A 19795-nucleotide genomic window follows, 5' to 3' on the forward strand; every position below is an offset into this window, starting at 1 on the left:
CCCTCACCTGAGGTCCAGTTCCAACCCTTGTGCCAGTTGGTCTTGCAGGTGTAGGAGGTGCGGCAGTCTTCCCACCAGATCTGACAGTCCTCTTTGCAGAGGGGCACGTTCAGGAACCGTTCTTTGCGCCAGCTCTGGTTCACCTGGGGGGAGCGGGGGGAGGGAGGGCTCCAGTCAGCCAGGGATCTCAGCTGCTACAGCCTTGATGGGGTCCAGGGCTGGGGGAGGGGGCGGTGCCTCTACTGTTACCAAACTCCGGTTCCGCTGTTCTCTGCTCAAAAGCCCATAATCGAGAGGTGAGAGGCCAGTGTCAGTAGAAAGGAAAGTTGCTTTAATCAGAAAAGCCGGCAATCTGGGGAAAAGGTGAACTCATGTCCCGAGACCAACTCCGAAGATTCTGCTCAGCCATGACAGTTTTTAAAGGGAAAAAGGGGAAAGAATCTCAGTGAATCATCAAGGCAGGAGGTTGGATTCTGCATCATTCTCCATTGTGTGCAGACTGGCTGACTCTCTCTTCAGATATTATCTTGCCCAAGTGATCTGCCTGCAGGATTGCTAAGGGAGCTGTTGGAGGTAGAGAGCTAGTCATTTTTTAACTACTTAATTCTTCATTCTTACTTCTTTTAATCTAGGAAAAGAACCAACAGGTTAGGCAAGGCATAGTGTCTATTCAGGAGAGCATAAGTCAGGAGTTAGGTTAAATTGCCTGGTGATCTCATTCCTATAATTAGGCTCCTTTAAGGTTAGAGGGGAACAGAAATGGGCAAACAGGAAAGGGGCAAAAGAGCTGCGTTCACTACCACCCTCAGTCCAGAGTTCCTGGGCCACGCCCTCCCTGCAAGTGGCCGGTGGGCCCTGCCCTCTGCTGAGGTTCACATCTGTGGGGATGGTGCCCATACCTCCTGGATCCAGGGCCCCAGGTTAGGCGAGCACTCGTAGAGGCAGGTGTCCTGAATGAAGTGGTGCTTGCAGGCGGGCTTCATCTTGCCACAGTGGTCCCAGTTGAATCTGTACAGGTAGGAAATATCCTTATGGGCTTCTTGGCTGGTATTGACGGAGCAGCAGGCGTTCTTCTTCCAGGGACTGCACTGGGAGGGGAAGACATGGGACGAAGTCCTTGACTCACCATGGCCATCTCCTCCAGATTCTGGTTCCTCTGCCTCGGGTAGGTCACCCAGAGGAACCGTCGCTGGGGAGGCTGCCTCTAAGCCTGGCCTTGAGGAGCCCTCATTGTGGGGTAGAGGCAATAATAATACTGACTTTTAACTCTCATACCCAGCATAACCAGAATATTCACATGCGTAGCCTCTCCCCTTTTAGTCCTTGATTCCCCAACACAGTCTTCAGGGAAACACTTGCTACTGGGGGGCCTTCTTTGGGGGAGAAGGCTTTCCAAGACTGTGGAATCCCAGGAGGGAGCCTCACCCAGAGATGCAGTCATCACAACATTCATTAATTCAAGTCTTTATTGAGCTCCTACTTATTCTAACCCAGGCATTTTTCTAGAAACTGGGAACACAAGGAAAACTTATCACTGGATAATTGCTTTGGGAAAAAACAAAGCGGGAGAGGAATGGGAAATTGTTTTCTATAAGGGTAAGATTAAGCCTCTTTCAGCAGGTGAGAAAGACCTGGAGGTAAGGAAGCAAGTTAAATAAACTGCAACCCCAGAATAGTTCTAATTACAGAAATACTCAGTACATTCTTATTGAATGAATGAAAACCCATGGCCTAGAATTTAGTATAAAAGCACAATATTAAGATGTGCACTTTAAAAAATATATAGGCTGAAGGGGCTTCCCTGATGGCGCAGTGGTTGAGAGTCCGCCTGCCGACGCAGGGGACACGGGTTCATGCCCTGGTCCGGAAAGATCCCACATGCCGCGGAGCGGCTAGGCCCGTGAGCCATGGCCGCTGAGCCTGCACGTCCGGAGCCTGTGCTCCGCAACGGGAGAGGCCACAATAGTGAGAGGCCCGCGTACAGCAAAAAAATAAAAAAATTTAAAAATTAAAAAAATAAAATAAAAAATATATAGGTTGAAGAGGGTAAAGTCAAGGCTGCTGGAAGTATCCAAGTAGTACCACCATTTGTCAGGCTGCACTGGCAGCTAGGGGCTCAATGATGCAAAACAAGCACAAACAGCGGACTGTGACCATTATCTGCTGATGAGATAAATATGAACATTTACATATTGAAATGCATAGTTCAAGTGACTTGCCTTTTGGTTTTTTCTTTACAGCTATGACATCACATTGACTTTTTTTTTTTTAACTTTTAGATAGGTTCAGGAGATTGAAGGGATTGTGGCAAAGTCATTGTCATAGGAAGGAGACCTCAGGTCCAATAGGGTTGACAGCCCCAGAGGACATGTTTGTCTTGCACCCAGCCTCACTGTGAAAGACCCTCTTTTCCTGAGCTGTTTGGGGCTGGCAGAAAAGAAGCCGCCACATGCAGTGTGCTCTTTCTCCTCTCAGATCCTTGGAGGGGTTAGCCCCAGTCTAAACTCAGAAATCAAAATCAACCCCCCAGACAGGTCTCTCCAGGTTCTTCTCCAGGCCTGCTTCCTGATTTTAGTAACACGGAAACCCAACAACCAAGAAGCTGAGCTCTTGGAATTGCCTGACAACACTGGGCACACAGTATGTGTTAAAACGTCGCCCATAAACCAGTGCAAACTGAAGACCTGCTCAGGCGGCCTCCGTGCCTCCACCAAGGAGGCAGGCAGACGTTCCCTGAGGCAGCTCTTCCCCAACCCAGACCACTTCTCGGCCCACCTGCTCATGTAGCTTGTCCTCGGGACCTGGCTTTTCCTTATGGTGCTTGGCATTCATGCAGACATTGAGAAGCTCAGTCCTGGGCCGGGCTGTCCATACGGCAGCCACCCCTACCAAAAGGAACAGTAGCCACGTTGTCTTCCAGGCCATGCTTGTCCCTGAAGAAATAACTGTGGTCAAAGGCAGCAAGGAATGTGAGAATGCGGGAATGCAGAGGTGGGTCCTCAAGGTGTTAATAACAGTCTTAGGTGGGTGGAGCCTAGGGCGGATCAGACTGACACCCTAGTCTTGCCAGCCTCAGGGAGGGTTGGGTCTGGGACAGTACCTGGCTGGGATCTCCCTGGCTTCTTTACAAGGTCATGAGGATCAAGGGCAACTAAGGGATGGAGTTTGGGCAAAATGCAGAAATAGCCAGGAGATTGCCATAGGTTCCCAATCCCTTGCTCGAAATCCTTGGAGGCAAATGTTTCAGAGCTCAAAACTTTTCAGATTTTGTTGACCGAAAAAAATGTACCATGTAAGAGCTCTGAGTTGAGTTTACTCAGTGTCTATAGCCCAGGAGACTGCTCTGCAAAACTGTTCTGAAGAGGTGAAGGGGGAGATCAGTACATATGTGATTTCGGCCAAGGGGTACGTGCAGTCAAGCACACATCTCGGGAGAAGGTTGCTGCTAGTCGCAAGGAACAGATATCTTAGTTAATGGTTTTAGTGCTTTTCTAGATATGAGAAGATGCAAGAATTGGTGTTCATAAAATTTTTTCCTAAAAATATCTAACCATCCGAAAGGCCTGTTCTGCCAATTTTCCCAGAGCACAGAGTACCTTGTTCCTGATCTCCACCCTGAATTTCTTTTAGTGTGTGTTAAGGGTCAGCAACTGCAGTCACTAATGACTTAATCCTTATAGAACCTGGGTGGCAGTGACATTCTTTAGTTGGCAGTTATATCAAAGGGAATACAAAATAAGATAATACAATTTACAGGCAGTCAATGATCAAGCACACATTCTGTGGGGGAGAAAATAGGTATACTGGTGGAATAAGTAAAAACTATAATAACCTCACATTAATTTTCAGGTCAGATTTTTTTTTAGTTTATTTATTTTATTTACTTATTTTTGGCTACTTTGGTTCTTTGTTGCTGTACACGGCTTTCTCTAGTTGCGGAGAGCGGGGGCTGCTCCTCGCTGCGGTACGTGGGCTTCTCATTGCGGTGGCCTCCCCTGTTACGGAGCACGGGCTCCAGGCGCGCAGGCTCAGCAGTTGTGGCTCGCGGGCTCCAGAGCACAGGCTCAGCAGCTGTGGCGCACAGGCCTAGCTGCCCTGTGGCATGTGGGATCTTCCTGGACCAGGGCTCGAACTCGTGTCCCCTGCACCGGCAGGCAGATTCTCAACCACTGCACCACCAGGGAAGCCCTCAGGTCAGATTTTGACACCAAATGACTTTGTGTAAAAGTTTATCTTAGTTTTGGAACTCCAGATGCAGATCAATGTTTAAAAAAAAAAAAAAAAAAAGCCCTGCTTCCAGCCCTTTCCAGCCTCATTATTTGGCCTCTCCCAGAGACCCTGTGACCTGGAGGATGTCACAGGGCAGAGGCTTGGGGGTGGACATGGGCAGCCAAACAGCCCACCACCCCTTGGGCCTAGGGAGGCTCCTGAACCCCTGCTACAGAGCTGGCCTCTCCTTGGCCTTCATAGCATCTCAATCCCCTGACCTCTGATGCTGAGCTTTGGGAGGTACCTGTTCCCTCATGCCGCTGGTCACCAGGTGCCTGGTTCTCCTAAAACACTCAGAATTCATTTCTTACAGCTCCTAAAGCTTATGAATCCTCCCTGCTCACAAAGTTGCCTCGCCACCACATTGCCCCCATCTTCTGCAAAACCCCAGCATCTTGCCTGGGCCTCCTGGATGGGGCCTGAACTGGGTGGACTCCAGGCTGACTCTGCCCAGCAGGGCTCGGGGGAAACCTGGGATTATATTCCCACCTAGCTCTCCTCACTTCACACCCTTCCACAATCCATTATCCTGCTACACTGTTTACTCCAGTGTTCATTCATTTGCTAATTCATTCATTCCAGGACCCAATCATCTCTCCATTGATCCCATCACTCCCTGATCTCCAAGAGCACAGGACAAATCTGTACTCTTGGAAATGCCAGGTGATTCAGGATCAGGCTCCTTTGGGGAAACAAAGTCTAGCAGTTTAGAGCACAGGATTCCAGATCCGCCTGTCCATGATCCCAGCTCTCACACTCCCCCTCCTGCTTGACCTTGGGAGAAAATAACTCACATTATCTTGAGGCTTAGTTTCCTCACCTGAGGATTAAATGTAGGGGGGAAAACCCTAAGAAATACTAGCCAGCTGGGCACGGATTGAGGAATCAGTTGGGCATGGGTTGAGGAACGTGTCCCAAGTCACACAGTAGGGACCACCCAAGTCCAACTCAGGACCCTCAAGTCCAGAGCTCCTTCAGCTTTTGTCCCCTGCTCTTTCCCTGTGCTGAGGCTCCCATAGGGGTAACTGACACAGAGTGCTGGGGGAGTACTGGGAGGGCTGAGAAAACCCTTTCCTCAGGTCCTGCTGGATCCCACTCAGTCGGTGGTCTTTCTTGCTGTGGCTGCTTTCTAGAGCCAGAGCTCTCTTCCCCTCCATGCCACCTACATCACCCTGCAAGCCCCTCCCCCCTCCTAGTCTCAGCTTCAGTTCTGGGTCCAGCTCAGACCCCACCACCACCACCAATCACCATCCTCAACACCGCCACCCCTCCCCCCAGGGTCTCAGACTTGAAGCTCTGAGAACTCAGTGCTGTGCTGAAAGGCAAGAGTCCTGGGTTCTGCTAACTTGTAGTTTAACCTTGGGCAGGCCCTGTCTCTGCTTCTGGATTCTCTGCCTTTCGGCAGTGGATCCTCCCAGTTCAAATCCTTTAATACTTGCTGGGAGTGCCCTAGGGTGTGTTGCTCTGAGAGGGGGTACAGAGTGGCATACCTGGGAGAAGAGGTGGCCCTCGGTCTGGCTCAGGCTTCTGCTCTGCTCTGCTGTCCCCTTGCCTCACTCTAGGGGACAGAAGGAGCTTAGTGGCCTAGGAGACGGGCGGTGGGAATGTGGCCCAGGAGAGGCGCTTAGGATAGGGCGAAGGCCACCCAGGAGTTAATTATTGCACGTGGGCTCCAGCAAGGCCTCCAAGGAAGGGTGATGGGTGGGAGGGACTGGATTAATAGTGCAGGCCTAAGGCCAGTCCCCAGACCCCACTTATTCCATTTTCTCCCCTAAACTCAGTTCTGAGAAAACCTTGCAGCCTGAGCTGCTGGGATCCTTTAAAGAAATCTGCTCCACTTCTAACACCCTCATCCTGTTATACCGATAAAGAGAATGAGACCCAGAGAATCAGGACAGAGCTCATTGCAGGGCAAGGGCTAGAGCTCGGGCTTCCCAGCTCCCAGGCAGCTGTAGAGAGTATGGAGCTCCCATATCCCCAACTTACAGAGCCACCAACTCTTCAACCTCAGCAGCCTCAGGCATCGCCCACGTACAGCTATAAAATCACAGATGTTCAGATTACCAGAGCCTCAGTTGTTCCAAGGCTCCAGCTCCCCTCCCTTCCCCCCACTCCCGTACCCACTCACACACAAGTCTCTTTTCTCCAGCAGCTAAGAGTCTGCTCTAATGTAGACTCCTCCCACCACTCCTACCCTAGCCAGGGACAGAAGCCTTTCTTTTTTCACCCTCTGAGGCCAGGCTGGTACCACTGGTGGGGAAAGGGAAGAGGGGAGGAGCAAATTTGGGCCGGAGTGAACATTGAGCTCTGTTTTGTCGAGGTGCCTGTGTGCAACACGGCGGGGAGGTGGTGGTAGAGGTGAAAGCCCGGGGAAGGGTCCAGGTTGGATGTGGGAGCCATCAGCCTATGATGGCAGCAGAAGTTTAAGGAACATGGGGCCTCACTATCCTTGGAAAGGCCACAGGTCTGAGCCCATGGAGCAGGGGGCGGGGCTGGGAGCCAGAGGAGGCAGCTGGATCACTGCAGGAGAATCAGCCAGGAAGGAAAGCCCTAAAGAGCCTGCAAAGAAATTGACTCCAGTGGGGGGGAGAGTGGAGAAATCAACTCCCAGGAGACCCCCAGCTTGTGCCCTGCTTTCCCTCTCCCTCGGAGTGAGCCATACTTGACTCCTGTGATAACTTGGGAGGGTTAAGCCCTCTGAAGACCTGAGCAGGTAGAGGGCTGCTAGAACCCCCAGACCTCCCTCCTGGCTTTACAAGCCCAGCTCAGCCTTCTCCTAATTGGATCATGACCAGGTGTCTAGGAATGCCCAAAAGCATTCCTCTAGATGCTCTTCTAGATGGGACTTACCCCTGTCCCCCATCCTCCACCCCTGCGCCAGGAACTGATCATAAACTAGGCTTTATAGTTCCTCCACTGCAGGAGTGATGTTTGGCCTCTGAGACCTCAGGGGTTCAGAAGAAGCGACCAGCAAGTGGGAAGTGAGTTGGAGGTGGAGTTCTAATCCGTGAGGAGTCCCTGCCCTTCTTGAGCCTTATGCCAGGCTCTGAATCTGAAGCCTCAGTGCTCAGGCCACCTGGCCAACAGGGAGGGATACAGTCAAACATCCACTGTGGAGCCGATCCTGAGAGTATCTGCCCAGACTGGAAGCTTAATACCAGCCAAGTTAGCCATTGGCATCCTTGTGGACCCCGATCTGAAGGCTGCCCTGTGACTTGACAAAGATGAAAGGAAGGTCTTTGGCCCTGCGTGGGTGGGGCTCTGGGCTGCAGGGAGTAGGGATGGGAGAAACTGGGGCTTTTCCTGAGTGCCAGCCCATGGCATATGCAGTCGCTTAGCACCCATCCTCACAGCTGCGAAAACTGCGGTTCCCAGGCAGCAAAGCGGGGCTAGAGCTGAGTCTGATTCCAAGCCTGGCTTCTTCCACAAAGAAAGGAGAGAGCACTGTGAGGGCATCAGAGTCTCGAGGGTTGCAGATCCAGTGTTTCTTCTCTGGCCTCATTTCCTGCCCTTGCCCTCTTATCTTCTGTCTTAGCCACCTAGAAATTCTGCTGTGCTTCTATCACCTCCAAGCCTTTGCACTTCCTGAACCCTCTCCACGGAATGCCATTCCTCCACCTAGTCTGCTTGGCAAACATTATGCTTTGGAAGCCTTCCCTAACCTTTATGGGCTTCCACGGAACTACGCCACACTCTGTGCTCCCCTGGAGCAAACCCTCAGCTCACTGTTCTAAGAGTTACTGGTTCTCACATCTGTCTGCCCCCACCAGACAGCGCAAGGTACTCAATTCCCTTCCTGTCGGCCGACACTGGCAGATTGGGTGTTCAGAAGGCATCTGCTGACTGACAGAATGAGTGCATGGATTCCTTCACTTCCTAAGCACCTCCTCTGTGCTAGGCACTGACCCAGGCCCAGGGGATCTGGCACAAAATGTCATAGACATGGCCCCTGCTTTCAGGTGTGTATGTTTTGTTAGGGAAAAGTCAGACAGTAAACACAGTGGATGGATGGATATCTGTACAAGAGGACTTCTTTTGGTTGAGTGGTCAGAAGTCATTTTAGTGGGGAATTACTTATAGGTTGAAATCTAGGTGGCTACAAGGAGTCAGCCTGCAGAGTATAAAAGAGCATTCCAGGAACCCAGAGAGGGAATATTTGGAGTAAAAGAACCTCCCTCCCTCAAATATCCATCAGTAGGTGACTGAATTAAATGTGATCTATACATAGAACCGAATATTGCCCAGCAATGGAAAAGAATGAATTAGATCTTTGTAGATCAATATGGAAAGATCTCAGAAACTGTGTTCTCATGGTAAGAAACATGGCAAGTGAAAACTCCACTGAGATGCCCTTTATCCCACCTATCAGTTTAGTAGAAAATCAGCTTAGCAGAAAATTCATAGTTTAATGCTATACTGTGTTGACCAGATTGTGGGGAAACAAGGCTAGTGGGGGCCACAATGATATAACCCCTGTAAAATTGTAACTATCAAAATTATAAATCCAAATACTCCTTGACCCAGCAATCCCACTTCTGGAATTCAATGCTATAGCATTCTACTATGTGCATGAGTTTTCACTGTAGGATTGTCATTTTTAAAAAATGGAGACAATGCAAGTGTTCATCACGGGGATCTGCCCACTAATATCTCCATCCCAGCCCACGTCTAGTAAGGGAGGGAAAGGGAAAGACACTTTCAGGAGCCTGGTAACTCATCTGCCAATCTCTCCCCAGCTTCCCTCCGCCAATTCCCTTGTTTCCTTGTGGCACAGGAGGGGGCATGAGGGGGAAGGCTGGTGCAGAAGTAAGAGCCCCAGGCTAAGGGATCCACTTCCACCCCCTACTTGCCGCTGAACTTCATGTTAGTCCCAGTTCTTCTTCGGGCCTCTCGAGAGGAATGATGAAGCAATGAGGCATGCCCCTACCCCCAACCCACACATCCCCCAATTATTTATAAGGCACAGGACACACACAGATATATTTGTTAGAATAGGCTGTCAGAGGATCCCTGTAGGACCTTGGATCAGCAACCAATGACCAGGGTATTGTGAGTCCTTCTCATCTGAGAGAGTGGAGCTGGGCTGAGCTGAGGTTGGGTGCAGGCAAGGAAGGTATCCAGGTGTCAGCAGTGGAAACAGCTTAGCCAAGGAACCAGCGTTGCAGTATCTGGGTCAGGTTGAGCAGGAGAGGTCCAATCCCCTGGGGCATGGCCCCAGAATTTGTGGTCTCAGCGTAGAACCTCGCCACCTCCTCGTTGGGGTTGCCCTGGGCCGGGTCGAACCACATCTGGATGCAGCGGCCAAGGGGGCGGTGCCTCTTCTGCCCTCAGTCCAGAGTTCCTGGACCACGCCCTCCCTGCAAGTGGCCGGTGGGCCCTGCCCTCTGCTGAGGTTCACATCTGTGGGGATGGTGCCCATACCTCCTGGATCCAGGGCCCCAGGTTAGGCGAGCACTCGTAGAGGCAGGTGTCCTGAATGAAGTGGTGCTTGCAGGCGGGCTTCATCTTGCCACAGTGGTCCCAGTTGAATCTGTACAGGTAGGAAATATCCTTATGGGCTTCTTGGCTGGTATTGACGGAGCAGCAGGCGTTCTTCTTCCAGGGACTGCACTGGGAGGGGAAGACACGGGGCTAAGTCCTTGACCCACCATGGCCATCTCCTCCAGAATCTGATTCCTCTGCCTCGCGTAGGTCACCGAGAGGAACCGTTGCTGGGGAGGCTGCCTCTAAGCCTGGCCTGGAGGAGCCCTCATTGTGGGGTAGAGGCAATAATAGTATTGACTTTTAACAGAAAGTAACACAGGGGATGTGGGAGACCTGGGGACCATCGTCTGGGGGAGTAATTATTATTTGTACATGTCTCAGCAGTTTACAAAGTTATTTCATGTTTTCCGGGTTATTTAGATTACTCATTTTGCACTGAGACAGTATGAACTGAGTGCAGGCACTGTGCTGGGTGCTGTGAATACTGTAATGAACAAAATAGATCACATCTCTGCCCTCCTTGCGCTTATGGTTCTAGTTAGGGGTGGGGAGGGGGGAGACAGAGATCATTGGGGGCAGTGAAAATAGCAGACGCAAAGTCCCTGAGGCTTTTGCACTTTATCTTCTCAATAACCGGTTATCGAGTAAAAGATCGTTACTCCGATTTTTACAGAGCTTAAGTAAGCTGCACCCCTTGTGGATGGTAAGGTTAAGGTTTTACGTCAGGACAGAGAGGAGAGGGAGGAGCCTGGTCCAGGTTGCGGTGAGGGGTGGAGGGGAAGGGGGCCAGTCTGGCCCTCTCAGGGTCCAGAACCCCAGGCGAGGGGACTCCTGGTAGGTCTTAAAAGCAGAGGGGCAATGACCACACATAGGCCTGAACATGGGCCTGACTAGACATGGGATGCAGTCCTAGAAAAGGTGAATTCAAGGCAGGTAAGATGGTAGAAGTGGTGGGGATTTCTCTTTAGAAATTGCCGTAGGCTGGGAGTCAAGAGCTGAGCAATCATGAGCCAGTTGCTAAAAATGTCTGAGATGAGCTCTAGCATCCAGGCTCAAGTGAGAAGGGAGATGTGACAGGTCTGGGCACGCAGGAGAAACTAAGGAAAATCCCTGAGGGTGGATCCAACCCAACCCCTCTCCAATAACCCAGCCCACGCCCGGGGCTGCTGCCACAGAACCTGCTTCCAGGCCTCCCCAGCTTCGTGCATGCAGTTCCTTAGGTGCTCAACTCTTGGTCGCCCTGCAAGACCCCATGCACCTCATCCCTGACCTGCCAGCCAGGATCAGTGGTTTCTGCCTCCAAAAGAGTTAGTTAATATAATGAAAAGCGGGGTGGGCTTCCCTGGTGGCACAGTGGTTGAGAGTCCGCCTGCCGATGCAGGAGACGCGGGTTCGTGCCCCAGTCCGGGAAGATGCCACGTGCGGAGCGGCTAGGCCCGTGAGCCATGGCCGCTGAGCCTGCGCGTCCGGAGCCTGTGCTCCGCAACGGGAGAGGCCACAACAGTGAGAGGCCCGCGTAGTGGGTTCAATCCCTGGTCGGGGAACTAAGATCCTGTAAGCTGTGCTACACGGCCAATAAATAAATTAATTGACTAAATTAAATAGAATGAAAAGCACTTCCTGGCCTATGCTAGAGACTCAGCAAAACCAGCCACTCCCATATAGCCTGCATCCCTCAGAATTAGAATCACCTGACTCCCTCCAAGGTCTGTGTCTGCATCATTTCTTGGTAAAGAGGAAGTGCTGCTTAGCGTTCTTTAAAGCAACCTTTAGAACTTAAAAAGTTCTGGGAATTCCCTGGCGGTCCAGTGCGCTTTCACTGCCGAGGGCCCAGGTTTGATCCCTGGTCAGGGAACTAAGATCCTACAAGCCGCGGCGTGCGGCAAAAAAAAAATTCCTATAAAGAACTTTAAAAGTTCTAGAAATGCAGTGATGGGTGTGGACTTTCAGTTTGGGAGGATGAAAAAGTTTTGGAGATGGATGGTGGTGATGTTTGCACAGCAATGTGAATCTACCTAGTGCTACAGAACTGTACCCTTAGAAATGCTTAAACAGCAAGTTTTATGTTATGGATATTTTACTACACACACATGCACACACACAGAGCAAATGAACAGTTGGAAATGACTCGGAGGTAATGGGCTGCCGGGCTTCCCTCTTTTCACTTGGAGCCCCTGGAAGCAGTCCATGCCAGTCTTCCCCTGGGAACACCCCAGCCCTCCAGCAGCGTGAAGCCTTGTAGGGAGGAGAGGGGGTGACCGGAAGGAATGAGATATCGACATCTCTCAGGAGCCTGGAGTTCAACTTCAAGCTCAGATTCTCTGAGCTGCTTCAGGAGCCTTCCCTATGACACGGGGACTCAGGCCTCACCTCCCCTTCTCTGTGTGCAGCAGTATCCTTGGCTCTGGCCACACTAGACTTGCCACTGCTTGTGCTGTCACCCTCCAACCCGTGTACATGCTGTCCTCTGCTAGGCTGCCTTTTCCTTCTTTTTCTTCCTGGAAAACTCTGGTTCATCCTCCAAGGCCAAGGCCAATGGTCCCTTTGCTTGGAAGTCTTCCCAGCATACCTGATTTGTCACTGTCTCTTCAGGACCTAATGGGGGTGGGGACCTGGCCTGTTTGTAGTTATTTGTCACATCGTGACCATGAGGGACCTGTCTCTTCTACCTTGACTTTGAGTTCCGTGGGTTGGCACATAATGAAGGTTGGGAAAGGTTCCACCAGTCCCTCTCCTGGCACCTGCTAATGACTGGCTTCTCAGTTCCCACATGTACCTATGCCCTCTCTGGGCCTATTTCCTCATTTGTATAAGTAGAGACCACCATCCACCTACCAAGGAGGCCTTTTGGACACATTCACGACAAGGTGTGAGGAAAACACTTGGCCCATAGAGGGTGCTAGATAAATAGTCACCCCGGTATTGTAGTGGCCTTCTGAGAGAGGGTCCACCAGGATCACCTCAGCCACCCTCCTGCCTCCATCACCTGCCAAAGCTGATCTTCCCATCTCCCTAACTTCTCCCCTTTTTGGGGTCAGCCGTCTCCCCTACCCCAGACGTCACTCCATCCTCACCTGGTCATGTAGCTTGTCCTCAGGGCCTGGCTTTGTCTTGTGGTGCTTGGCATCCATGCAGACGTTGAGCAGGTCTGTCCTGGCCTGTGAAATCCTGGGCTGGGCACCCCGTGCAGCAGCCACCAAAGCCAGAAGCAGCAACTGTGTCATCCGCCAGGCCATGTCCACCCACTTCTGCCAGAAAGCCACCGTAAGACTCTTGGTCAGATTTCCTGCCTCCCCCACAAGCGCAGATCTTCTGGCCTCCCCACCCAGCTTACCCCACAGCACAGCTGAGCCGAGCGACACGAACGGCCTGGCGAGGTCTGGGCCAGATGGTAGGAATCCACCCCCACCTGAGGACATTTTAACACTAGCGGAGGGAGCCACCACCCCTCTCTAGACACCCCCTTCCGGATTTTGCCAGCCAGTATTTCACCCACAATCAGAGAGTCCTGCATAAGAGGAACCACGAGGCATGATCTGCTGATGGGGTTGGGGAGTGAGAGGAGGGGCGCCAGACAGGCTCTGCTGCTGCTTCCTCAGCCCATTCCCACTAGCCCAAAGCAGTCTAGGTTTAGGCGCCCAGAGATTGCCAGTGGGGCAGACAGGAAAGCTGACCCGGGGCCAGATGAAGGCCACTGAGCCATTCAGTTCTTGCTTCAGGTCCTGGACCATGTGCCAGGGGAGCCGGGAGTAGGGGCAGAGCTATGTGGGAAGCCAGTGAGACTGCAGGCCCAGAGAAATAAATAAACCCCAGGTCCTTACACGGAGGCAACCCTCTCCAACCCCCACAGACGGGTCTTGGGAAGTTCCCCGGGGCAGAGTCAGGCCTAGACCTGGGGGAAGGCCAAGAGGTAAGGGGAATGTGGAGGAGAAGCTGAGCCCGAGTAGTGGGTGGTGGGGCACCAGAGGAAAAGTCTGAGAGAAACCAGCCTCCCAGGGCACCGGGGAGCTCCCACCTTGCCTCTCCGCTCCTGCCTTTCCTCCCCGTCCTGCCCTTACCTCTGCCTTCAGTCCACCTGGGATGGTAGAGTGTCTCCCCACCTCCGCACACTTTTTTATAAGCCCGTCCTGACTGCTTGATCAGCCGCTCTGTCAAGGAAGGCTGGAGGCTTTGTCTAGGAAACAGCTTAATAGTCTTTCAGTTAGGGGCCAGTTAAACAAGTTATGGTACGTACACGCAATGAGATTTAACCTGGTGAAAAAGAATAAGAAAGTTCTTGATGTACAAATATGGAAAAATTTCCAAGTATATTGTTAAGTGAAAGAAGAAAGGTGTATACACTTACGGTCAATTAAACTACAACAAAGGAGCCAAGAGCATACAATGGAGAAAAGACAGTCTCTTCAATAAGTGGTGCTGGGAAAACTGGACAGTTACATGTAAAAGAATGAAGTTAGAACATTCTCTAACACTATATACAAAAATAAACGCAAAATGGATTAAAGACCTAAATGTAAGACTGGAAACCATAAAATTCCTAGAAGAAAACATAGGCGTAACACTCTGACATAAATCGAAGCAGTATTTTTTTGGATCTGTCTCCTAAAGCAAAGGAAATAAAAGCAAAAGTAAACAAATGGGACCTAATTATATTTAAAAGCTTTTGCACAGCAAAGGAAACCATCAGCAAAACGACAAGGCAACCTACTAAGGGAATTCCCTGGCGGTCCAGTGGTTTATGACTTTGCGCTTCCATTGCAAGGGGGCATGGGTTCCATCCCTGGTTGGGGAACTAAGATCCCGAAAGCTGTGTGGTGCCACCAGAAAAAAAAAAAAAAAAAAAAAAAAACCCACGAAATATACTAAGAAATTAATAGAAGTTTCCTGAAGTGAGTGGTGGGAGTGGGTTGGACAGGGATGGGGTGAAAACAAGATACAAAAAAAAAAAAAAAAAAAAGACAACCTACTGAATGGGAGAAGAGATTTGTAAATGATATGGCTGATAAGGAGTTAATACCCAAAATATATAAACATCTCCTACAACTGGACACCAAAACAGCAAACAACCTGATTTAAAAATGGGCAAAGACCTCAACAGATATTTTATCAAAGAAAACATGCAGATGGCCAACAGTCACATGAAAAGATGCTCAACATCATTAATCATCAGGAAAATGCAAATCAGAACCACAATGAAATATCACCTCACACTTGTCAGGATGGCTATCATCAAAAAGAACACAAATAACAAACATTGGTGAAGATGTGGTGAAAAGGGAACCCTCATACACTGTTGGTGGGAACGTAAATTGGTGTGGCCACTGTAGAAAACTGTATGGACATTTCTCAAAAAACTGAAAATAGAACTACCATATGACCCATCAATTCCACTCCTGGATGTATATCCAAAAAAACAGAAACATTAATTTAAAAAGATACATGCACCCCAATGTTCATAGCAGCATTGTTTACAATTGCCAAGATATTGAAGCAGCCTTAGTGTTCAGCAACAAATGAGTGGGTAAAGAAGATGTGTCTGCACACACGTGCACACACACACTGGAATACAACTCAGCCATAAAAAAGAATGAAATTTTGCCATTTGTAACAACATGGATGGACTTGAAGGGTATTATGCTGAGTGAAATAAGTCAGACAGAGGACAAATACTGGATGATATCACTTATTGTGGAATCTAAAAAATACAACAGGGAATTCCCTGGCAGTCCAGTGGTTAAAACTCCATGCTTACACTGCAGAGGGCAAGGGTTCGGTCCCTGGTTGGGGAACTAAGATCCAACATCCCACATACCTCAGGGCACAGCCAAAAAAAAAATTTTTTTTAAATAGAATAAAAAATACAACAAACTAGTGAATATAACAAAAAAGAAACAGATATAGAAAACAAGCTAGTGGTTACCAGTGAGGAGAGAGAAGGTGGGAGGGGCAACATTGGGGTAGGGGCTTAAGAGGTACAAACTTTTATGTGTGAAATAAGCTACAAGGATATATTGTATGGCATAGGAAATATCACCAATATTTTATAATAGCTATAAATGGAGTATAACCTTTAAAAATTGTGAGTCACTATATTGTACACCTGTAACATATAATATTGTACATCAACTATACTTCAATTAAAAAAAAAAAAGAAAGGTGCAGAAAGGTGACAATAGAATGCAATCTTTTGTGTAAAAAAGGAGGAGGGAGAATATATGTGTTTGCATAAGAAAACTTTGGAGGGAGTTCCCTCGTGGCCTAGTGGTTTGGATACCGGGCTTTCACTGCCATGGCCCAGGTTCATTCCCTGGTTGGGGAACTGAGATCATGCAAGATGCACAGCACAGCCAAAAAAAAAAGTAAAGAAAGGAAGAAAGAAAGAAAGAGAATTATGGAAAGGTACAAAAAAAAATTTTTTTAAGTGGTTGCTTGGGGAGAGGGCACGGCTTAGGGATGAGACTTTCCTCTGTAAACCTTTCTATGCTGTTTTGATTTTTGAACCATGTGAATATACATATAGTTTATTGAAATATGCATGTATTTATGTATAGTTATATAAATATACAAAAGGTTGAATGGAAAAATAAGATACAGAATGATGCATCTGATTTGATACCATTTATGTAAATTTGAATAACATGATTAACAGTGTAAACAACGCTACATATCAGTTATGGATGCTATACATATGTTTACAAAAGTATAAACATGAGGCTACCAATAGTCCTAGTTCCTTGGGTATGCTGCCGGAGAAATTCTATGCATTTATGCCACACATATCCCATTTTTATGCACAGATGATGGCATACTGTTCTATGCTTTGCATTTTTGGATACTTTTACTATACATTTATGCTTTTCACAAAAGAAACAGAAACCTCATGAAATCAAGTTATCCACACTTATACACTAGAGTATTATTGTCACATTTGATAGCATAACCTTCAAGTTACTTCTTTGTGCTTTTTACAGTCTGAAATTCATTCAAATGCTCTCTGTGACAAAAAATTGTTTCATTAACCATTATAACAAAAAGTTAAGAAGGAAAAGTTCACTTTTGCTAGCTAAAGGTGCTTGATTCTCAGTCTTCATTTCTCAAACATTATTGCAGACAGTAAAACTGCTACCTCACTTAGGAAGACAAATGGTACTGCTCTTATTTGTTTATTTATTTTATTTATTATTTTTGGCTGCGTTGGGTCTTCATTGCTGCACGCAGGCTTTCTCTAGTTGTGACGAGCGGGGGCTACTCTTTGTTGCGGTGCGAGGGCTTCTCATTGCGGTGGCTTCTCTTGGTGTGGAGCACGGGCTCTAGGCACGCGGGCTTCAGTAGTTGTGGCTCGCAGGCTCTAGAGTGCACGCAGGCTCAGTAGTTGCGGCGCACGGGCTTAGGTGCTCCACAGCATGTAGGATCTTCCCAGACCAGGGCCTGAACCCGTGTCCCCTGCATTGCCAGGCGGATTCTTAACCACTGCGCCACCAGGGAAGCCCCTTGTTTTTTTTTTTTAGTCATGTATATTGATTTTTTCCCATTATGATTTGGGGAAAACCTCCAAATCCTGTCATCACTTACTCAGCTAGTAGAATGCCTCTCCAGGGGGCAGGGTCTGTGGTTTCAGTCTGTTCTCAGTACATGGTCCTGCCGCAGGTAAGTCTGAGGTGACAAGGTCAGTGTCCGGTTATGAGGTGCTCACCTTGCCCCATCTGCCTGCCCAGGGCTCCATCAGTGCTGAGTGCTGGACCACAGTCAGCAGTCCCCTGCCCTCCTTCCATTGTACCAGCCTGTGATCTTCAGTGTGTTCCTGGTCTTCGTATCTTCAGTTTCTAAATAGGGACGTGTATATCTATCTGTCTTCCTTCTCTTAGGAGTAGTTTGAAAGTATTATTTGTAGCCTACTAAACATTACTGTACATAATCACACTAGTAGTCATATACTGAGAACTACTTTATACCAATTAGAATAATAGATGCTTTACTTACACTGTTGTGTCTTGTAATCCTCACAACACCCTGCAAAGTTGACATTATTCCCAACATAAGGATGAGGAAGTTGAGGCTCTGGGAACTAGCTGAATTCCCAAACAGCTAGAAAGTAGAGGAGTCAGGATTCAACCCAAGTGGGTTTAATTGCGAAGCCCATGCGTTTTCACTGTAATACCATCTCCAGATCAGACGTTTTATTTTCCTACCTTACCTACAGGAAATTTAGCTGCGAAACCACAGCCTGTGTTTACTTTTTAGAACAACCTTTAGAGCCTGTCTCTCTCTTTTTTTTTTGGCCGCACCATGAGCGGCATGCGGGATCTTTGTTTCCTGACCAGGGATTGAACCCAGGGCCCTGCAGTGGAAGCGCAGAGTTTTAACCACTGGGCCGCCAGGGAAGTTCAAGCCTCTCTCTCCAGAAACCTCTTAGACTGTACAGTTATTTTTTTAGTTCTGCTAAGTTTTGCCAAATAAGGGAAATATGATATTTTAGAAATAAGAGTATCGTGTCACCCCATTCCAACCAGAGATAAGCTTAGAAGTTCTTTCTAGTCATATTATCAAGCAGGTATACAAATCATAAATGACACAAAAAGGAAAAACATAAGCTTTCCTTTGCCTTTTTGAAAAAAGCTAAGCAAATACACAAACAAATAAATATATAAAGGCAGTCCATGCCTGCATCAATGATGAGAGTATGCTGGAGAAAGTCCCTGGTGGTCCAGTGGTTAGGACTTGGCACTCTCACTGCCAACGGTGCAGGTTCGATTCCTGGTTGGGGAACTAAGATCTTACAAGCCACGTGGCGCATCCAAAAAACCAAAAAACGTATGCCAAGAACCAAGGGTTATGATTAATCTAATCTCTTTCCCATGTGCGATGGGTTAAAAAAAAAGGAACAAATTCTTTGACTATTGAGAAGTGAAGTCTGTGTCCCCTTCACTTGAATGTAGACAGGCCCTGTGACTGCTCTGACTAATATTATATGGTGAAAGTGACACTCTGCCGGTTTCTAGCTCCAGGCTGTAAGGGACTGTTATGGACTGAATGTTTGTGTCTCTCCAAAATTCGTATGTTGAAACCGTATATCTTCCATGTGATGGTATTAGGAGGTGGGACCTTTGGGAGGTGATTAGGGTTAGAGGAGGTGATTAGTATTAGATGGGATTAGTGCCCTTATAAGAATCATGAGAGAACTTGCCTCATTCTGCTCTCTACCATGTCTGGATACATTAAGAAGTCAGCAGTCTGCAACCCAGAAGATGGTCCTCACCAGAACTGGCTGTTCTGGCACCCTGATCTCAGACTCCCAGGCTTCAGAATGTTACCAAGTCCAAGCTTGTACTGCTCGCCACATGACAGGACAATAAATTGAGAGATGAGTTTTGTGGGCAAGGAGTAGCAACTTTATATGGAAAACCAGCAGGCTAAGGTGGTGGACTAGTGTCCCAAAGAACCATCTTACCTGAATTTGAATTCAGGCTTCTTTTGTACTAAAAGGGGGAGGAGGTGTGGCTGGTTGTTGCACACTTCTTGGTTCAGGGATCCTTAGTTCTTGCAGCTGTCCAAATCCTGGTCACAATGTTCCTATAAACCTGCAACAAGGCAATGGTTATTTTCTTTTCTAAGTTAATTCATTTATTTTTTTGCCACACCACGTGGCTTGCAGGATGTTAGTTCCCCTACCAGGGATTGAACCCACACCCTTGGCAGTGAAAGCGTGAAGTTCTAACCAGCAATTGCTATTTTTTGTTCTGCAACTTTTTAAAAAAATATATATATTTATTTATTTGGCTGCACCGGGTCTTAGTTGCGGCACGTGGGATCTTCGTCGCCACGTGTGAGATCTTTGTTGTGGCACCCAGGATCTAGAGTTGCGGCATGTGGGATCTAGTTCCTTGACGGGGTCTGACCCGGGATCAAACCCGGGCCCCCTGCATTGGGAGTGCCAGAGTCTTAACCACTGGATCACCAGAGAAGTCCCTGTTCTGCAACTTTTTATCTCTATAGGAAGGGAAAAGTGTTACACCTTTAAAGGTCAGAGCCTCCAGAATGGGCT

The 19795-nt window shown here is 48.5% G+C and overlaps 2 protein-coding genes and 1 non-coding gene across 4 annotated transcripts in view; 1 reads left to right on the forward strand and 2 right to left on the reverse strand.

Moving 5' to 3' along the window:
- LOC112390775 (folate receptor alpha-like) overlaps positions 1-5860 on the reverse strand; it is a 6471-nt gene extending 611 nt beyond the window's left edge. Inside the window, exons 1-4 of one of the 2 annotated variants that reach the window (XM_024731842.1) lie at positions 5760-5860; positions 2776-2933; positions 900-1088; positions 8-143 (exon numbers count right to left, since the gene is read on the reverse strand). In XM_024731842.1, coding sequence (XP_024587610.1) covers positions 8-143; positions 900-1088; positions 2776-2925 — 475 coding nt within the window. In that variant the 5' untranslated portion in view covers positions 2926-2933; positions 5760-5860. Of the gene's footprint in view, positions 1-7; positions 144-899; positions 1089-2775; positions 2946-5759 lie in introns of both variants that reach the window. The other variant, XM_024731843.1, reaches the window with a different exon arrangement.
- Positions 5861-8667: 2807 nt separating this feature from the next.
- Positions 8668-13141, reverse strand: LOC112390749 (folate receptor alpha-like). Its single transcript, XM_024731818.1, has 4 exons — positions 13088-13141; positions 12828-13001; positions 9685-9879; positions 8668-9590 (listed from the first exon to the last, which is right to left on the reverse strand). The coding sequence occupies exons 2-4, from the start codon at positions 12987-12989 to the stop codon at positions 9411-9413; spliced, it is 537 nt and encodes a 178-aa protein (XP_024587586.1). The 5' UTR covers positions 12990-13001; positions 13088-13141; the 3' UTR covers positions 8668-9410.
- Positions 13142-18446: 5305 nt separating this feature from the next.
- TRNAE-CUC (transfer RNA glutamic acid (anticodon CUC)) lies at positions 18447-18519 on the forward strand. Its single transcript has one exon. It is a non-coding gene; the product is annotated as a tRNA-Glu (tRNA).
- Positions 18520-19795: the final 1276 nt, after the last annotated feature.

Source organism: Neophocaena asiaeorientalis, unplaced genomic scaffold (assembly GCF_003031525.2).
Source record: "Neophocaena asiaeorientalis asiaeorientalis breed wild unplaced genomic scaffold, Neophocaena_asiaeorientalis_V1.1 scaffold232, whole genome shotgun sequence".
Lineage (NCBI taxonomy): Eukaryota > Metazoa > Chordata > Mammalia > Artiodactyla > Phocoenidae > Neophocaena > Neophocaena asiaeorientalis.